Source organism: Mesoplodon bidens (genome assembly GCF_964165515.1).
Source record: "Mesoplodon bidens genome assembly, chromosome: 14".
NCBI classification, from domain to species: domain Eukaryota; kingdom Metazoa; phylum Chordata; class Mammalia; order Artiodactyla; family Ziphiidae; genus Mesoplodon; species Mesoplodon bidens.
The window spans coordinates 66,961,962-66,982,628 of NC_138170.1; the positions used below are offsets into that span (position 1 = coordinate 66,961,962).

The 20,667-nt window shown below is 42.9% G+C and overlaps 1 protein-coding gene across 2 annotated transcripts in view; it reads right to left on the bottom strand.

Annotated features, from left to right (window-relative positions):
• The window catches only part of BABAM2 (BRISC and BRCA1 A complex member 2), a 437,376-nt gene that overhangs the window by 35,204 nt on the left and 381,505 nt on the right, over window positions 1–20,667 (bottom strand). For both annotated transcript variants that reach the window (XM_081253809.1, XM_081253808.1), the window contains exon 11: window positions 3,708–3,861. In XM_081253809.1, the coding sequence (XP_081109935.1) occupies window positions 3,708–3,861 (154 nt within the window). The remainder of the gene's footprint in view (window positions 1–3,707; window positions 3,862–20,667) is intronic.

The window sequence follows — 20,667 nt, forward strand, 5'->3', positions numbered from 1 at the left end:
ATGCCGCAATGAAGATCCCGCATGCTGCAACTAAGACCCAGTGCAGCCAAAAATAAATAAATAAATAATTAATTAATTTTAAAAAAAGATACACTTAAATCTGTCCACTTCATTGTATGTAAATTATAAGTGTATGTAAATTACACGACAATAAATATCTTTAAAAGATATATGCAAGGGCTTCCCTGGTGGCCCAGTGGTTGAGAGTCTGCCTGCCGATGCAGGGGACACGGGTTTGTGCCCCGGTCCAGGAAGATCCCACATGCCGCGGAGCGGCTGGGCCCGTGAGCCATGGCCACTGAGCCTGCACGTCCAGAGCCTGTGCTCTGCAACGGGAGAGGCCACAACAGTGAGGGGCCCGCATACCGCAAAAAAAAAAAAAAAAAAAATCAAAGAATAATACAAAAGAGATTTCAAAGCAGTATATGACCAACAGTCAACCAAAACTGGGAAGAGGGGAAAGAGCTGCCTGCAAGTTAGCATGGATGGGAAAACCATAAGGAAGAATGCAAAAGGAAGGGTACACCTGCAGGAGCAGAAAGACAGCAGGAGGAAAGTCGTGGGCACAGGCACCGTGGGACAAAGCAGAAGCTAAACCCAAGGGTCTTTCACATGTCCACACCCACTGACTGACCCTGCATATCAAGCCCATCAGAAGGGAGGAGTACAGTCTTGTTTTACACGATGAAGTTCGGGAAGGTTAATAGCCCTGCCCAAGGCCACAGAGCTTATAGATTAGAACTTGTGATAGGAACTGGGGCACACATGACCCTGAAGCCTGTGCTCACCCAGCAGAGGGTAATTTACTTGTGAGGACAGAATCTGCTGAACAGCCACGAGCAAGAAGTACATGTCATAGGAAGAACCCTGGCCAGAAAGTGTCCTTTCTGAATTCACATGCTTAGAATTTTGCTCTGCAGGAGGGAATAAACAGCTGACTCCACTCAAAGGGCTCTAGCGCTGTTCATAAACCGTGAGAGTGTTTATGTCCTGGGCAGAGCTCTCCAAGTGAATTATAGCCTTTTACGCACTGTGTACATACAATATTTTCAGCAGGGGGTGTAAGGAATGCTGCAGCTGACCTTTCTCTCTTTCTGTCCTGTCTCTCCACCTTCTCCACCAAACTCTGGTCTGTACCGCAGGACAGTTCTCTGGTTGTGCTTATCCATTACCTGGCCTTCTGACACAGCTCAGGGAAGTTACTCAGGTCAATTTAAGAAGGAGCTTTTAAACTATTTCTTCTTCCTAGCGTGAGCTGCTGGCTTTCTCTTTTATTACGTTTAAAATGGATCCATCTTCACTACAGTAGAAAGCAGACTTTTTTAACATTACTTCGGATGTTTTCTTTAGGCTGGTAAAGTAAAGCAAATGTCTCTTGCAACTCTGAACCAATCTGTTAAGATAAACAGGCTTCACTTACGATATTCCTATACTGAAATCATAGGCTTGTGGTCTGCAACTCCTTAAAGACTCGATTCATACATTCTAAAATATCTACTTAAGAAGCACACGTGTGCGTATACGGATGCACGGACACACACACACACACACACCGAGATAGCTTTGCCATGGAAACCACAAAAACACATCTGGTTCAGACTCCACAGCACATACCACAAATAACAGCCCATCTTCTAAGGGCAGATCCTATGTATACACAGGGAAAGCCCGGAGAATTAACCAACTGCAATCCCTCAAATGTAAAACTTACATCATAATCCCCCTTTTCAAGTTTATTTCAAGATAAGTCAGTCTTACTCATTGTTATTAGTTACATTTGCATATGTTTGTTATTTTCCTTAAATAGAACTTCAGACTTGGGCATCACAGACAAAAAGGAATAGAGGGAGGAAGGGCACACTAAAGGTTCAGGTAACAACAGCTCTGGATTCCACATGTGAATCTGGGGAGGTCTGGATTTCTAGAGAAAGCTACCCTGTCATTATTTAAAAGAGCCCCAACCCTGCTATGAGTGAAGGCCTTGTACTACAGAAAGTATAGATGCCAGTGGGTACCTGGGGATGGAAATAGGACCCAAGGAGGGGAAGGAAAGAGCAAGAAGTCTTACCAATCAAGAGCATTCTAGGTCTGGAAGGCCAGGTTTTACTAGCAGGTACTTTAAAACCGTCACATGTTTGATATGATAAAGGCTTTGATCTCTCCTGTTGGGCTATAAATTCCATGAAGACATGGACAATTTCTAATTTATTTATCATTGTATCCCCAGCAAGGGGCACATTGCCTGGATCATGGTAGATGCTCAGTAAATACTGGATGAGCAATAAAGAGGATGCTGAACTGATATTCTTCATTTCTGTGATTCTTTGGATCTGATCATCCTTCAGCTGGGATCACAGGTGTGAGCATATGGCTGTACGGAGTGATAAAGTAATAACCACCTGCCACTCTTTTGGTTTACTTTTGGAAACTATGGTGTTGATCCACTGTTGCTTCAATCTAGGAAGGCCATGGTTCGTGAAGACTGGTGCTCCAGATACTAAAGTCTTACCTATAAAATCTCTCTGCATTTACATTTACATATTCCATATGACTGGTGAAAGCTTTCTACAGAGAGATTCATGTGCAACAGTTGTATCTCTAAATTCTAAGCTCCAGCTAACTTCAACCTTTATCACATTCCCAACTTATTTCCATAAGGATTTTAACAGTCCTAAGCTATTTGTGTAGCAATTTATTCAATCAAAGAAGACACAGGCCGTACTTTGGGTAATGGCTGCAGAGATGCAATGGGATATATAATTCACTCTGTTCCTTCAAAGACATTATAGTTCCATATGAAAAACTAGGTACTGGATCCATGTATTGACTACTAGGCAAAAATTCTATTTGTTTACTGTCAGCTGAAGTTTTCCATTAAAAAAAATGAAAGTAGCTGTCAATATTTTCTTCATTGACACCAGTTATTCCTTAACTCCAATTTCTACCTAGTACTTATTCTCTAATCTAAATAGAAAGGTAGAGGGACTTCCCCGGTGGTCCACTGGTGAAGAATCTGCCTTACAATGCAGGGGACGTGGGTTGGATCCCTGGTCAGGGAGCTAAGATCCCACATGCCGCAGGGCAGCTAAACCCGTGTGCCACAACTACTGAACTCGCGCTTCTCAACTAGAGAGACTGCGTGCCACAAACTACAGAGCCCAAGTGCTCTGGAACCTGCTTGCCACAGCTACAGAGGCCACATGCCCTGGAGCCTGCGTGCCACAACTAGAGAAGATAAAACCCTCGCGCCACAACTCTAGAGAAGCCCGCGTACCACGACGAAGAGCCTGTGCGCCGCAACTAAGACCCAACTCAGCCAAAAATAAATAAATCTTAAAAAAAGAAATAAAATAAATAGCAAGGTAGATTTCAGAAAAATCATATAACCCATTTAAAAAGAAAAAAAGGCAATCTACCTGATGAGGCTAGATGAGGAGTTGGCTAACTTTTTCTGTAAAGGGCCAAATAGCAAGTATTTTTTGCTTTCCAGGCCATATGTGGTCTGTTTCAACTACTCATTCTGCTATGGTTGCATGAAAGCAGCCATAGAAAATAAGTTTAAAAATGGGTGTGGCTGTTTCAGTAAAACTTTATTTACAAAAACAGGCACAGGGCAGGATTTAGCCTCCAGGCTGTAGCTTGCCCAACTCCTGAACTAGATAAACAAAATGTTTCTATTTGCAAGAAATAACAGTTGATTCACTTACTTTGCTCTTTTGGCCATTTCATTTCCATCCCATCTGGGGCTGTATGGATAATTTTTCTGGGACTGGGAATAAAGCTGTCCACTGTTGGTAAAGTGATAGACGGACTGGAATGTGAGAGTCGGCTGGTCTCGAGGAAAAAAGAGGGGCAGGTCAACTGCAAAGACAGAAGAAAGGAAAAGAAAGTTAGGGCTTAAATGCCTTTTAATACACTTTTTTGGCTAAACCTGAATGTTGGGTACAAGACTATTTGAACTACAAATACTGGTTGAGGCTTAGGTAAAAGGTATGGAGAGAGAGACCCAGAAATACAAGGTGCCTTCCCTGTCTTCATGGAGTTTACAATCTAGGTAGAGAGGCAAATCACCCATAAATAAAAATTCAACCAATATGAGGCCTGATGTGCAGGTGCTGAAGGAATACTAGGAAATGGTTACAGAAGCTGGCCACGCCCAGCCACCTGACCTGCTGTGGCACTTACCTTGTCCACTATTCCATAAAGGAGTTAGTTGTATATCTGCTTTAAGTCTCCATTATATCAGAAACTCCTCAAAGGTTAGGCACTGTCTTCCTCATCTAGAATTCGATGGAGGAGGTGGGATGGAGACCATCTTTAAAGAATGGATTTGGAAAGGGGATCAAGAGGGCAAGTGATAATCTTTCTTTTTTATAGGATATGGCAACTGGGTCACCAGAAAAAAAAAATCACTTACTTCCAATCAAGCAGTGAATTTTGATACTCAGCAGTTTTACATTTTTCCATATGTGTTACCATATATATCTCCTAAACCAGTAGGAGCTCCTTAATGGAATGCAACAGGGACTACATATGTCTACTGTTGTAGTATAGACTGATTCTAATATTTGCTGTTAACAAGTATTATGTACTTTATTTGTTTATTCTGGGATCCTTTAACTCAATTTTTAAAAATAAAATGACTTCCTTTAGTTGCGGCATGCGGGATCTTTAGTTGTGGCATGCATGCGGGATTTAGTTCCCCAACCAGGGATCGAACCCGGGCACCCTGCATTGGGAGTGTGGAGTCTTAACCACTGGACCACCAGGGATCCTGCATGCTGCAACTAAAGATCCTACACGTAGCAATGAAGATCCCGTGTGCTGCAACTAAGACCTGGCGCAGCCAAATAAATAAATAAATAATTTTTAAAAAATGACTTCCTGCTTTCAGTTGAGGCAAACCATCATTAAAAATGCAGACTGTTTCAATGGCACATTCCTCAAAGCATATAATGTGTATTTCTGTAAATGTTACCTACTTGAAGGACACAGAACAGGCACATTAATTCATAAAAAATAATAAGAAAAATGTGTATAGACTTTTATAGCTTTGCAGAGTACCTTTATATACTTTATCTGATTCGATACTTATAGCTCCTTGAAGCAGACATTATTTTTACCAGCTGCATTTAACAGATGAACAGACTCCGAGAGGTTTATTAACTTGCTCAGGCCATAGCTACGCAGACACAGGACTCAAATCTAGTCCTATGATTTAAATCATAGGCTCCTTCTACTGGTCACATTGCCACCTGCTCTTGGGTTGACTGGTATCACCTGCTCACAACATACTCACTATGTTAAAATTACAATTTAGTAAGCTAAAGTCTCCGCTGTGAACGATGTATTGGGTTCAACTTTCTGGCTCCATGAGGCAAATACATGACAGAAAAATACATACTAGATAGTTATGGTTATACATGTATCACCATGTCAGTTAGGGTGACATTTGACTTGGATTAGGCCCACTAAGTACCCAAAATGACTTCTTGAAGGAAGTTAGGCTTGCAGCAAACTTAAAAAACTGTCCAGTTGGTAAGGCCTCTTAGACGTCTAAGTATATCTGACTCTGACTCAGTGCTGCAGGGGGTTTCTGACAAATGAATCACACCACGACCAAAGAAAAGTGGCAAGATTTTGAATGTCCACTCTTTAATCACATTTTCCAAGTGCCTCAATGTAGTTTCAATACATGTCTGTTTGTGCCAAAGCAAAGATTTGGTAACATATAGGAATAATACAAAACATGAAAAACAGACCAATTCAAATGATAAGTAATTGGATTCAGAAAACCCTTTGGAATCCCTTTGTCTTACAGAGCTTCATCTGTAATGTCTTCAGTCTTTTTGGGTTTTTTTTGTTTTTTCTTTTTTTTTTTTTTACATTTTCTTGGCTGCGTCATGTGGCATGTGGGATCTTAGTTCCCCGACCAGGGATCGAACCTGCACCCCTTGGATTGGAAGCGCGGAGTCTTAGCCACTGGACCACCAGGGAAGTCCCGTCTTCAGTCACTTTGAATAAATATCGTTTTCTAAAATTGTTTATCTCTTTTCTGATTACTCATTTCATTTCCTCTGATTAATTTTAGAAAAATGCCTATTCACATATTCTTTCCTTTGATTTCAACTATGTTTATAGTATATATAAGTTTCCACACATTAAAATGAGATTCAGATTAACCCCTAAAGCAATAGCAATAGCACTGGTGAAAAGTATTTAACATGCAAGCTTCCCTTCAAAACAGCAATAATTTCAAATAATAAAATTCAATGGCAATAATTTACAAATTCAAAGTTAAGTACAGTCACCATTCAGTATCCCAGTAATACAGATAATACCATAGGCTTCATGGTTCTCAAGCTACCAGCTTTTTGGAGCTTTGAAATGCATTATATTTTTTGTTCCTGTTATTTTGTTTTCTAGAAAATGAGTTGCTGGAAGCTTTTTTGAAGCCAATATTAAAATTCAAACACAGTGGCTACATTATTAGGGGAGCAGTACTGGTCAGAGTCCTTCAAAGGTAAAATCGGTAATCCACATATTAATTCACATATGAGAAAATAAAATTAGAAAAATATAAATATCTTGCTCAGCTTAACTAGGGTGTATCCTGCCTGGGTCAGTCAGCAGTCACTAAAAGGATGGCTTCTTTAAAAATGTTCTATGCATAAGAAGGAGTGAATAAACTACTTATGAGAAATACTCTGCATTTTTCTTAGAAGAATGATTTGAATGGTACAAATTAGTCAAAATTTAAAAAAAACCTAAAACTTGTTTTCCTTATCCCCAAATGTTTCTGACACTTCACATTTTGCCTATAGGCTAAGTCATGATTTTCTGATGCATAGTAAAATAATGACTGGTGGGCCTTCAAACAGCTAACTTGCTTTATGGAACTCCCAAGGTTCTAAGCAGTTTGGGCTCATCATCTCAGCCATGTCAAATCTGAACATTTTAACATTTGCTTCCTTAGAATCCAACCTGTCTACTAGCTCGGGTTTGATTCCCAGAGTAGAATCATTCCATTTGGTTCAGTTACTCGCTGTCAGTATAATGTTCACAACTGCTTCCTATTTCCTTCTTTCTGTATACAGAGACTGAATTTTGGTCAGCTCTCGAGTCACAGAAGGCATGGTCCCCACTTGTTCAGTATAATTTCAATAACCATTTCTGAAGCATTACTTTCTTCAAGAACTTGTTGAAACAAGTCACATCCAAACACTGCTAATTCTGCTCAACCTGGGCATTTCACAGGAGTCACTCACAGGGCTCTGACACCCTGGCAGAAGGCAGGAATAATTAAGCTCTGCACCAGCTTGCCTCATACTGGACAGTGGCTGCAGTAACAGGTTCCACTGGTCACGGTCCCAGAGCTGGTGGTGCTGTCCAAGCAAGCACCCTCCGTGCAGCTTTGAGAGGGAGCTGAATGCGCTGATAAACTTTGCTGCCTCTCTCTAAACCATGCTGAGGTTCCGACAGTTTTACCGTCTCTAGTAAATAAGCGTAACTGCCCCTATGTGCTCATCCTTGCACCAGAAGAAGGCTTCATTAGTCTTATCTAAGTTCATAAGACTCTCTAAAAACTGCTCACTTCCCCCAAAACCTCAACAATGGAAAAGTGACACTGAATAGCCAAAAGAAATGCCACACTATGTATCCAATCCACAGGACAGCTGCCAGATACTCACTCAACATTTCAGGCATAGTTCTAACAAGTTTGATCATATGGTTTTTCCAGAAAAAAAAATCTAATTATGGCAGGATTAGGGCAAGGGACATTAACAGCAAGTAGTGATAATTAGCAGTCTGGCATAACGCAAGGAGAAAGAATACTAAATAAAAGCAGATTTAGGAAATCAAAAAGCAGCCGAGTCTGGGGTGATTTCAGTGTAGGAGCCAAAAGGTCGACCAACCCTCAAGCTATAACCATACATAGTGACGTTCACTCCCAATCTTGGTAATATGGCCAACACTCTTGGTTGCCTACCCAACAGCCATTCTCCATCCTTCTTTTTTATGGGCAGAGCCCTCCTCCCACCCCACGGTCGGAGAGTGCAGGGTATTCACTCCCTCAGACTTCCCATAAAACCAAGGTATAGAAATGTGACTCAGTCCTGCCAATGGGACCTGAGGGGAAGTTGGCCAGGGGTCTTCTGAGAAATAGTTTCCTCTCTAATTAAAGACACATGTATGGAGAAGCCCCCATTTCATCCTTGCCTAGATCTTATCATGTGAGATCTTGGGACTTGGAGCTGTGCACCCATCTCGTGACCATGAGCGGAAAGTCAGCCTGACATCACTGAGCTGAGAATTCATCATTCTCTGGTACTGCCCAGCTCTGGATTTCTTGTTATGGGAGGCGATTACAAGCCCTAACTATTTAAACCTATTTAATCAGGTTTTCTCAGACCTGCAGTCAAAGGCAACTAAAGGAAATGTTATTTCTTGCAGCTTCTGTTCAAGGAGGCAGGATAATTGTATAATCTATTTCAGAAACATTTCCACCAAGCATGGTTAAAAACATTCAAGGCACATAAATAGGAAAGTTTTAGTTGTCTGGAAAATTCAGTTATGTGGGACAGTTCAATCCTTGAAGATGCCAAACAAACGAGGGGTTAACCATAATTGCTTCCCTGGGAGTCACATCATCAAATATTTTCGTCATTATTCACAAGTCAGCCATTATTTCATTTCTCCAAACCTTCCAAACTCTATATTCTTGTGTTCTTGGGTTAGCAGGGAAGATGCTCATGGAGTCACTCTGTGGTGGTGATGGTCCCATTCCCACTTCCAGTCCTCTCAGGCCCCTCTGGTTCCTTGAAGCCTCATTAGGAGATAGTTTTAACCCCACGCTGAATGGCTGTAAACTTCCCTTCCAAAGATGATTCCCACTGAGGTCAATTCTTCCTAAAGGCAGTTTGTACACGTCTCATTCCCAGGCTGCCCCCACAGTGGGCACACAACCAATTAGGGAAGCTGAGATTTATTTACTGACCACCCCGATCTTACTAACCACACGCTAAACCTCTGAGACACACAGATTCTAACCACTAGAAAGTTAAATACCATACATTACCTACAAGAAATATCAAAGTCAAGTGTTTCAATTCAGAAGTGTCCCTACTCAAGGCATTAAAAATCAAATGGTGTCTCCTTTTCCTATCACTGCCTTACATTTAAGTGACCAAGGAGACTAAGTATTAACCACATTTTATTAAACTGGTTTCACTTTTTCACTATCTTTTTGTGATTTGATCATGTAAACAGATTACCTTTGGGGTTTTACTAGTATTACCAAACTAACGCCTGAAGTTGCTTGAATTTTCTAAAAATCCCAACATGGGAAGGGACAGCACGGTGTGGTGGACAAAGGTCCCCGCAGCCTTTGGAGTCAGATAAGAACGGGTTCAACTCCTATAGCCTCATTCATTCATCAGCGGTGAGACCATAGGCAAAACACTTCATCTCTTCGAATCTTGATTTTCTCATCTGCAAAATGGGGATAATGATTCTTATAGCACTATTGAAAGAACTGAACGAAAAAAGAGCAGGTACTAAATAAACATTCCTTCTCTCCCCCATGCGTCCTTTTCCTTAGTTTGTATTTTTTTTTTTTAAATCCGGCTTTATACACTCTTCCATATATGTGAAATTTCTAACTACAGCATAAATTTTCACAGTGTTTAATTTTAACTATTTTGATGGATATCTTTCTAAACTTTGTACAGACTTTCACATCTCAGTAAATATAACATACTGAAAATAATTTAGCCTTTTCTTGATGACAGAGAACACATGAAAAGACCATTATACACAAGAGTCTCAAGTGTTAAGAAGACTTCGCTTGCTCTTTCACAAATACTTCCTACCAGACCCCCCAAACCATCCTCTGTTAAAGAGTCGATGTGCCTTTAGTGTGGTACTGAGGCCCCCAGGGCTACTGGGATGTGCATGCTGTTTGCCCCCGACCACGAACTTTCTCTATTTATTTCTGTTGCCTTTTCCTAGCCAGCTCTTTTTCCTTTGCCACTTCTCACCAAGGCCAACTCGGTCTCAGTATGGTCTCTCTTTCTGTTGTTTTTTTAAAAATTAATTAATTAATTATTTTTAATTTCATTTTTAATTTATGGCTGTGTTGGGTCTTCGCTTCTGTGCGAGGGCTTTCTCTAGTTGCGGCAAGTGGGGGCCACTCTTCATCGCGGTGAGCGGGCCTCTCGCTGCCACGGCCTCTCTTGTTGCGGAGCATAAGCTCCAGACGCGCAGGCTCAGTAGTCGTGGCTCACGGGCCTAGCTGCTCCGCAGCATGTGGGATCTTCCCAGACCAGGGCTCGAACCCGTGTCCCCTGCATTGTCAGGCAGATTCTCAACCACTGAGCCACCAGGGAAGCCCCTGGGTCTCTCTTTCTTGCCTCTTCTTTTTGCCTTTTGTCTACTTCATCCCGCATGTATCTCAGCTTCTGAAGAGTCAGGTATGGCTGACTATCCATCCCTAGGACCAGGACCCGGCGTGGATCAGGGGCTGCACAATATGAAGTGATGCTGTGTGAGCTCGGGGTCGCTTTCCTCAGGCACTGTTCTGAGTTCAGAGACTGTCTCCTCCTCTTCCTTCTCTTGCTGTTGTTTGTTTCCTTCCGAGTTTACAGCTGCCCCAGATAGGTGAAGTTATAGGAAATCCGGCCTCTGCTTACATTGTGTTTAGCATTTGCTTTTGAGGTACTTTCTATCAATGGATACAAATTAATCATTCCAACACCCAATGAGCCAATCAAATAAAACTGTAAGAAGAATCTCAAGATGAAAGGGATGCCATAGCATTGGCCCAGGAAGAGCCAGGTTCTCCCACCTGCCCACACAAACGAACCCAGGCTGAATTAGCTAGGCTTCTCCCGCCACGAGCTCAGAGGTTCTCAACTGGAAGTGAGCATCGGCATCACCCTGGAATTAACGTTGCAGATGCCTGGGCCCCACCTCAGACCCCTGGTTCCTGAAAATGCACCTTACGTGACTCTGATATGCCTCGCCAGGTAGGAATCACTGCGAAGACTGAGCACTCCGAAGGATCAGGGCCATGAATTAGCACTTAGCACACAGCATGACACATTGCTAAATGCTTGTTGAACTAAAGGAGAGGAGCATTTAAAGGAAATGTAAAATTAAAGCCTCAAGGAGATTCCACTTCATACCCATTAGACTGGCAAAGATTTTAAAACCCAACAATCCTCAAGTGTTGTCAAGGAAGTGGAACACTGGGATTTCTCATCACTGATGATGCAAATGTAAATTTCTATAAGCTCTTGTACAGTAAAGGCAAAGATGTACATACTTCATAACTCAGCATTTCCACTCCTAAAATACTGCCACATGTGCATAAGAAGGTAGTTAGGAGAAGGTTTGCTGTAGCAGTGTTTGTGATAACAAAAATTGGAAACACCTTAAAATGTCCATCAACTGGAGACTGTGGTACATTCCTCAATGGAACACCTTATAGCAGTTTAAACGAATGAGCTAGGGCTACATGTATCAACATAGATAAATCTCAAGAACATAATGTTCAGTGAAAAAAGCAAGTTATAGATGAACATTGTTAAGTATGTACTTACAAAGTCCAAAAACATGCATACATTATTACACACTGTTTATGAATGTCTATGTAGTAAAAAGCATAAAAACGTGCACAGGAATGGTAAACACCAAATTAAGGATAGTAGTTCCCTCTGGGGGTAATGGGGAAGGAGAGAGGGACAGGAATGCATCAGGGAGGGGTACTCAGGGGGCTGCAACCAATTTGATAATGTGCTCTTTCTTTAAAAACAAAACAAAACAAAACCAGAAGCACTTATAGCAAAATACTGAGATTTGGCTAAGGTGGATACATAGTATTTGTTTTTGTACTTTTTATATACTTGAGTAGGCTTTAAATATTTATAATTTTTAAAAGTTTTTCAAAAAGCAAAGACATATTCATAGCAGCAGAAAACAGTCAACATGATTCCATTCATATAAAGTTCAAAAACAGGAAAAAATCATGATATATTGTTTATGGACATATGTTAGGTGACAGAACTATTAAGAAAATCAAGGGCACAGTTGACATAAAATTCAGGGTAGTGGTTACTTCTGAGAAGGACACGCTTAGGGCTTCTAGGATACTGGCGTTATGTTCCATTTCTGAAGTCAGTGCTGTTTTTTTTTTTGTTTGTTTTTTTTTTTTGTTACGTGGGCCTCTCACTGTTGTGGCCTCTCCCCTTGCAGAGCACAGGCTCCGGACGCACAGGCTCAGCGGCCATGGCTCACGGGCCTAGCCGCTCCGCGGCATGTGGGATCCTCCCGGACTGGGGCACGAACCCGTGTCCCCTGCATCGGCAGGCGGACTCTCAACCACTGCACCACCAGGGAAGCCCTGTTTTTTTTTTTTAAAGATTTAATTTTATTTATTTTTGGCTGCATTGGGTCTTTGTTGCTGCGCGCGGGCTTTCTCTAGTTGCGGCGAGCGGGGGCTACTCCTCGTTGCAGTGCACGGGCTTCTCATTGCAGTGGCTTCTCTTGTTGCAGAGCACGGGCTCTAGGCACTCGGGCTTCAGTAGTTGTGGCACACAGGCTCTAGAGCGCAGGTTCAGTAGTTGTGGCGCACAGGCTTAGTTGCTGCGTGGCATGTGGGATCTTCCCGGACCAGGGATCGAACCCGTGTCCCCTGCATTGGCAGGCGGCTTCTTAACCACTGTGTCACTGGGGAAGTCCTGGTGGTGTTTTATTAGTCTCTAAAGTACATAGGTATGTTTTATATGTTCCATATATATATATATTCAAATAAATACTATTTTAAAAAATGAGAGCATTTATAAAACTAAGAGGGTCAGGAAAGCTGAATGGTCTTCATGGGAAAAAAACCACCACAGTTGTAAGGAAAAATAAAAAGCATAGAAGAAAACGGTGCCTAAAAACTGGACTACAGCTTATACAGGCACTAAGAAGATGTACATTCTCTCATGAGAACACTGTCAGGTTGGCAAAATCAGCTGGTCAGCTGGGTCCCTTCTTTTCTCCCAGATTTACTGAGTGGAAGGTAGGGTGCCAGGGAGAACGAAGGCGTCCATGCCCTGAGCATGGGCGGGAACAGGAGGCCCAAGAAAGGGGGAGAAGCTCCCACAGTGAAGCACATCGGACAACGGCTGAGGCGTGAACATGGTGTCCATGCAGAGGAAGGGGGACCCTGCTTGAGGTGGAAGCTCTGCAGATGACATGCACTTTGAGTTGGTTCTAGAAGGTTAAAAGCTGAATCAGAATGGGAGTCTGGGGGATGCTCCGTAGAGAGGAAAGAAGTCGATAAAGCTTTGATACTGTGTAGACATAACAATTTTCCTTTTTTATTTGGCTCTTTTGGTATTGTATATATTCAATTTAGAAAAGCCATAACCTTCCCTCTTTTATCATCATGCTTTCTTTTCCACCACTGCCCTCACCTTGGTACATGCGGAGAGCAACGGGTGATGCAAAGATGAAGGGAGCTGATGCTGGCCTTGGAAGCTCGTGGCCAAGCTGCTCTCCCTTCCTGGAGGGCCCTCCTCCCTTTTCTGGGTTTATCTGGGTTTCTTCTCATCAAGACTCAACTTGTAGGAAATGCCTCTCTCCTAGAACTCTGCATGCGTCCAACTCGTACTCCTGAACAAGGCCCACTCGGGGCTGTCCTCACCAGGAGCAAAGGAGAAGACCAGTGGCTGAGGCCAGGACCGAGGGGTCCCCAGCATGAGAAACCTTCCCTACCCCAGTGCTTCTCTGTCTGCTTTCCCTGGTTCGTCCATTCCCTCATCCATCACACGTTTTGTGAGCACATCCCATGTTGCAGGCCCCATGCTACACCTGAGGACCCATGCTTCCTGGAAATGGATGGTGGGCTACACTTTGTGCTTCCTGCAATGCCACCTGGTCTCTGTGTCCCCTGCGGTTGCATCCCGTTTGGATCCTGTGCATCCTGGTATTTCCTCAGTCCTGGCTTCTTGTTCAGTCCCTTCAACCTGCTCTTGCTTCTGTGACCTTCTTCCAGGACAGCTCTCCTGCCTGCTCTGTCACTCACTGAGTTCTCCATCCTCCACATCCCCATAATCCAGCCTCGGCTGAACTGTTAACAGTGAAGTGTTCTTGTTATTTTATATCCTCCACATGTGAACACTGGGCTAGACACACAGCAAGTAGTTGCTACGTATCTAGGGACTGACTGGCAGAGATCATAAAAGTGAGGAGATGCTGACTGCACTAGACACGTAAAAAAGGAAACATGTTTCTATGAGATGCAGAAAAAAATCTAGCAAGAGAGAACACCATAAACAGCATTTAATACTGTTTAAACTTCTACCTTTAAAAGAATGCAGTCACAATAAATAAAGTCCTGGCCTGGGAGGATTAAAACAGAAATCTGGCTAAATTAAGGAAGAATTTGATTAAAATAATCCTTAAATAAATTAAAATATATTCAAATGCAAAATCCTTGGTATTTAAAAGCTGGGCAAAGTCTTTAAAGAGTCATCAGCTTTTAATTTCAAAACTTCATGGATGATGTACCAAATGCAAATGATTAGAACGAAAGGACAAAAGTTTTAAATGTAGCAGGAGCGACACTGGTCAGTTTAAATTCCAGTCTTTAAAAATTAGAACATCCTACCAGGCACAAATTTGCAAATACTGAGGCTACTCCAAAGTGAAGGCCGACTAACTTGGCTTTATGAAGGAAAAAAAAATTGAAATGAATCTAGTTATTTTAATTTTTGAAAGGGTTTGGTTACGAGCTTTATATCCTAGAGAAAACAGCAACAAGTATCTAATTTGACGAGCATTCGTGGAGCATCTACTTTGAGCCGGCTCTAGGGTGGCCAAGCTGACCAAAGTCCAGTCCTCCCCCTGACAGGACAACGCCAGCATGAACTTGACCGTCACTGTTCTCAGGCAGGGAAGCTATGGTGAGGGTTATAATAGAGGTAGTAACTGCCTAAGGGCTTCTAGAAGGCTTGTTAGATAAGCAGGGCCTTGAAAGACGACCAGGATTCGGACAGGCAGTTGCAGTGGGAGGGTTATGACGGGGAAGGGAGAGAGAAAGGTGAGGGAATTCCAGGCAGAGGGGACAGTGTCGAGCAGTCAGAGCAAAGGAGAGTGAGGGAATGCGGGTGATCAGGGTAGAGGGAATACCGGCCCAGAGGACAGGATGCCGGCGCAGAGAGGCTCTGGATAAAGACGCCAAACTGTGGAAAGTCGTGAGCACAAAGCAAAGGAGTGTGGATTTTCTTCTGTGGGCACTGTTACCCTTGAACATTTCTAGGGGAGATATCCCATACCACCCACTCTGGTGGGTCAGAAATTTTCCTGTAATTTAAATACCCCCAACATGGTAGAAATCTTCTAAATGGAGAATGTTTTGGAAGGTATAACACATAAATCAAAAATGTTATTATTTATTATTAGAGGAGCACAGTCATTCACGTCTCAGTTTGGGAACCGGTTCCTCTTTACAAAACATCCCCGAAGACTTACTAGTGCGTCCCTTACAGTCAAAGGGAGGCCCTGTGTGGCAAGCCTGAGGACGGCCTGTAACCAGTTTACAGGAGTCTTCCGTTTTCTCTCAAACAACTCTACCTTCCTAGGCGGACAATCCTTACCGTAGGGCCTGAGACTTGGGATTGGGTGTAAGATTGGGGAGGGACATAGTTTAGGTTAAATACGTGGCAGTGCTTGGAAACCAGGCCCCTCAAGAGTGATTTTGTGTTTCCTCATAAGACAGGGTTAAAATCCTGGTCACCATGTCATTCCCCTATGCAGAAACCTGCATGAACTTATTTTTTATTTGTGTATTACACATGCCAAACATCCTCCACTCCAGATTTATACTGTGCTGGGGTATCAAAATTACAGGAAAATGTCTGACCCGCTAGATTAGGTGGTTATGGAAACGTTCAAAGATAAGCCATTCCATTCTTTGGTTGCTTTAGGTTCAGTTCCATCTGGTGAGATGGACAGGAAAGAGCTTATCTCGGTGAGGCTGAATTGTCACGTGAAGAACATGTGCTCTGGAGGTGGCAACCTAGGTTCCACTTAGAGGTTGTATCACGTTGATAGATTAACTGAGCTTCTTTCCTCATCCATAAAACTGGAAAAACTCCAACCTCCAGGTTGAAAGTAAAGCAGGTGGTACAATATCTGGCACATAGAAAGTGTTCAATAAATAAAGGTTGGAGCCTAAAGGAATGTAAGAACAGGATGGTACAGTGGAAAGAATACGATCTTTGGAATTCGACAGATCTGGGCTTGATTCCTACTCTACTGGTTATGACCTGAGTGACCTCAGGCAATTTATTAAACTCTCTGAGTTTAGGTTTTCTCATCTTTAAAATGGGATAATATCTACCTTGCAAGACTGCTGGGTGGTTTACATAACATAATGAATATATGTAGAACACTTGGCACATAGAAGATATTCATAAATGATATTTATTATTACTCACTTTTCTCTTAGAAGCAATTAAAACAAACAAACCTGAGTCTATATAATTTTTTTCTAACCTGACTTCCAGCTGAGAAAATACAACTCATAGATTAAAGGTAGCCAGGTTCTTTCAATTAAGCTTCCAAATTCAGGAGTCTTTAGGAATTCTTCATTTTTAATCCTATAACCTTCTTCCTTCAAATTAAAAAAAAATCATAGCTCTGGAGAATGTAAGGTCAAATGGGTTTTGCAGCAAAAGTTGACCAGAGACCAGAAAACATTTGAACAGAGGCGAAGCCTGATGAAAATTTGGTCAGTTTTCCTTTGTGCTTGGATAAAAAAGACCAGAAATGTAATCAATCTTTGTATATGTCAAGATTCCTATTTGGTCCGTGAATTATCCAAGTTTTTGTTTAGTTATTTTCTGGCCATCTCCGTAGTCATTATTTCTTCTGTGAGAAGGGCTCAGGGATACAGTAGGAGAATGGAAATTAATTCATGTTCTTCCTTGATAGCAACTCCACTTAGAAATTTCACTTCAGATGAAAGTATGATCGCTGTCTAAAATGATGTTTTTAAACTGTCATATTCTCCTAACTTGAATTAAAGAGAATACATTGTGAAACACAAGGTGAGCGTGTTGAGGCAAACCCTTGACTTGAGTTGCTTGACTTGTACATCCAAATGTAAAGGAGTAAGGTCATTTTCAAGCAAAGGTATTGGATCACCGTTCTCCTAAGAGAAGCATATTTGCACTCAATAACTGGAAGCTCCAAAACTTTTTTCTTCCTTTTTATTGTTTTTGACTGAAATCTTTCTAAAGCAGCCTTCACATTTACTTCTTCCATATCCCCCTTTATTTTTTAAAAATAAATTTATTTATTTATTTACTTTTGGCTGAGTTGGGTCTTTGTTGCTGCGCATGGGCTTTTTCTAGTTGCGGCGAGCAGGCTTCTCATTGTGGTGGCTTCTCTTGCTGTGGAGCGCGGGCTCTAGGTGTGCAGGCTTAGTTGCTCCGCGGCATGTGGGATCTTACCGGACCAGGGCTCAAACCCATGTCCCCTGCATTGGCAGGAGGGTTCTTAACCACTGTGCCTCCAGGGAAGCCCCATATCCCCCTTTAAATGACTCAAAGTCGCAATTATGAATATTAGCTCTCAGAGTGGGCCATACAGCCATGACATCAGGCTGAACGAGGCAAGTGTGTCTAAGTGTCTAGCATCTGCTGTCTATAGTTTCTTGGTTCCCTCCACCCCCATCTCCTGGCTCAGGCTATAGGTTAGGCTATACCTATATACCACAGACCTTCTCTGGACAGTTAAGATGCTAGGAACTACAGAACTAGTGCACCAAACTTATTAGCAGGTGTAAGAGTCAGGCCTGAGGTCCCTGTGAGTGAAACACACGGACTAAGTGACACCTCTCTTTGGTCTATTCCCTTCCTTTTGGCTGTGTTTTATATATATATATATATATATATATATATATATATATATATATATATATATGTTTGTTTATTTATGGCTGCGTTGGGTCTTCGTTGCTGTGTGTGGGCTTTCTCTAGTTGCAGCGAGCAGGGGCTAGGCTTCTCTTGTTGCTGAGCACGGACTCTAGGTGTGTGGGCTTCGGTAGTTGTGGCACGTGGGCTCAGTAGCTATGGCTTGTGGGCTGTAGAGCGCAGGCTCAGTAGTTGTGGCGCACGGGCTTTGTTGCTCCACGTAATGTAGGATCTTCCCGGACCAGGGATTGAACCCGTGTCCCCTGCATTGGCAGGCGGATTCTTTACCACTGCACCACCAGGGAAGTCCTTGGCTGTGTTTTTGACAGATATGCTTTCAGGGCAGAGCTGAGCTAGGCAGGTGAGATACTTAAAAATCTCCATGTCTTATCACAACAGAGGACATACTTGTTAAATCACAGTTCAGAAAGGGGCCTTGGAAATCATCTATCCATCTGGTAACTGAGGAGCCTGTGGTACAGAGTGGTGAGCTGCTTGGGCAGCTGACAGAGAACCCCAGGTCTTGACCCCGCATCCAGCGAGCCTCACTGTCTGATGCCCCTTGTGACTTGGCAAATCTCCCTGTAGGAGGAAAGTAACCGCAGCTACCAAAGCTGCTTTTACAGTATGACTTTGGGTTCTCTCTTAACCCAACTCTGAAAAATCTCTTGCTAAAAATTAGGCATGGTGGTTTTTATTTTTGTGTTCCATTCCTTGGTTTCTTTCTTTCTTTCTTTCTTTTTCTTTTTAAATGCTAAGAAAAAGGAAGGAAATCAACATTTACTGAATACCTGCAGTGTGCTGGGTGCTTCCTGCCACATGGTTCTCTCTTGCCCCTTTTTACTAGGGAGTAAGGCCATGCGCGTGGCAAGCCCAAGCGTTTTCTGGCAGCCATGAAGAAGAGATGGGGCCAGGCTTAGCCCTGGGCCGTCTGGGTCTGAAGCCCGTGTTCTTTCTACCACAAGTGCCACAAATTAGATTTACTGCTTGTTTCTGACATTCTGGAAGGAGTTTCTACTCAGGGGCATTTTGGCTCATCTGCCATCTCAGCCAGGGGTTGCTACGGGCAAGCAACGTTCTCTGGCCATGAATCAAAAAGTGCACAGAGGTCTGAGACTGACCTGCACAGCCATGATAGACCAAGAGGAGGGATAGGATGTGTTGTTTGTCCAGAACGTACGAGTTATTCCCCTGGGTACAATGAGCTCAGACTTTTAAGAATTTTTATTTTTGATGCTTTGATTTCCTTGTTTTCTTCCTTTTGATTGGGAAAATATTTTATGGTCATATCTATGGGGTTTTAATGGCATATGACGCTGTTGCTCACTTCTGTTCTTCTCCCATGATTTCCAAGACACCGTATTGATCTGTACTTCCCTTCCTTTTAAAATGTTTACTGGGGCTTCCCTGGTGGCGCAGTTGTTCAGAGTCTGCCTGCTGATGCAGGGGACACGGGTTCGTGCCCCAGTCCGGGAAGATCCCACATGCTGTGGAGCAGCTGGGCCCGTGAGCCATGGCCGTTGAGCCTGCGCGTCCGGAGCCTGTGCTCCGCAATGGGAGAGGCCACAACAGTGAGAGGCCCACATACCGCAAAAAAAAAAAAAAAAATGTTTACTGTCTTCTTTTCTCCATCTGAGTGACAGCCCCTCACAAAGCTCAGGTGAGGGACTATTAACCCTGGAGGCTTGGCCCTCAGCCTTCCTCCTTTAGAAAGTTCCAGAAAGCCCAGTCTCTCAATACCCTCTGATGCCTTCAAAATCTCCACATCCTTCTCTGACTGCTCACCTTTGCAGTCTGATAATTCCAGAGGCCTGGTGAATGTCATAATACAAGCTTTTTGGCTTAAATGTTTTCATATATATCGTCTCATCTGTGATGTTCAAGGGGGCGTATTACCCCATTCACAGGTAAGAACACTGAAACTCAGGAACAGAAAGAAGCTCATTTAGAATTACAGTTACGTGACAGAGCTGGACCTTGAATTCAAGCCTTTCTTTAGATTTTAAACCCCTGGTTCTGACATCATCAGGATGTTCTGCTATCGGCGGGGGAAGAATCATGCCACATGTCTGAAATAAAAGCCATAAGCTTGTTCCTCGCTCACCCTCACAGACTGGGCCTAATATCCGACCAAGCTCAGGACCTTTGAGTCAACTCTGACTCTTCATCCTGCTGTTTCCATTTCTGGAAAGGCTCACTGTTGGCAGCTCATCCTGGAGAGGACTGCGCACAAGGCCCTGTCCCACCGGGAGGGGACTGGTGGGGCTGGAGGCACATCTACTTCCATCGTGGACAAACAGAAGTGGGAATGTATATTTTTTAAAATAGCAGTCCACTTTACACAGCCGAATATACTTTTGGTTAAGCCTAAGAACAACTGCATTAGGCCTCCCATGCCAGCCCTTTTAGGTCAGCTCCAAATACTAATCAATTCACACCTGAACTAATTCAGTAAGCTTTCTCAGCATTGAGGAATTGCTTCTCTACCTGTCCTACATATTGGCGCCAGCTTAATTACCTTAATTCTACCCCCTGTTCTAGCCTATAGGGACTAACCAAGGTCTCCTGGATAAAAATACAATTCTTACGTGCTGGTGTGGGCAGCTCAGGGAAGGCCTACATAGCTTTTCCTTCTTAAGATGCTGGGTGTGGTACAGCCCATCAGGCTCCAGTTAAGACTAAGGTTATGAACATGGAA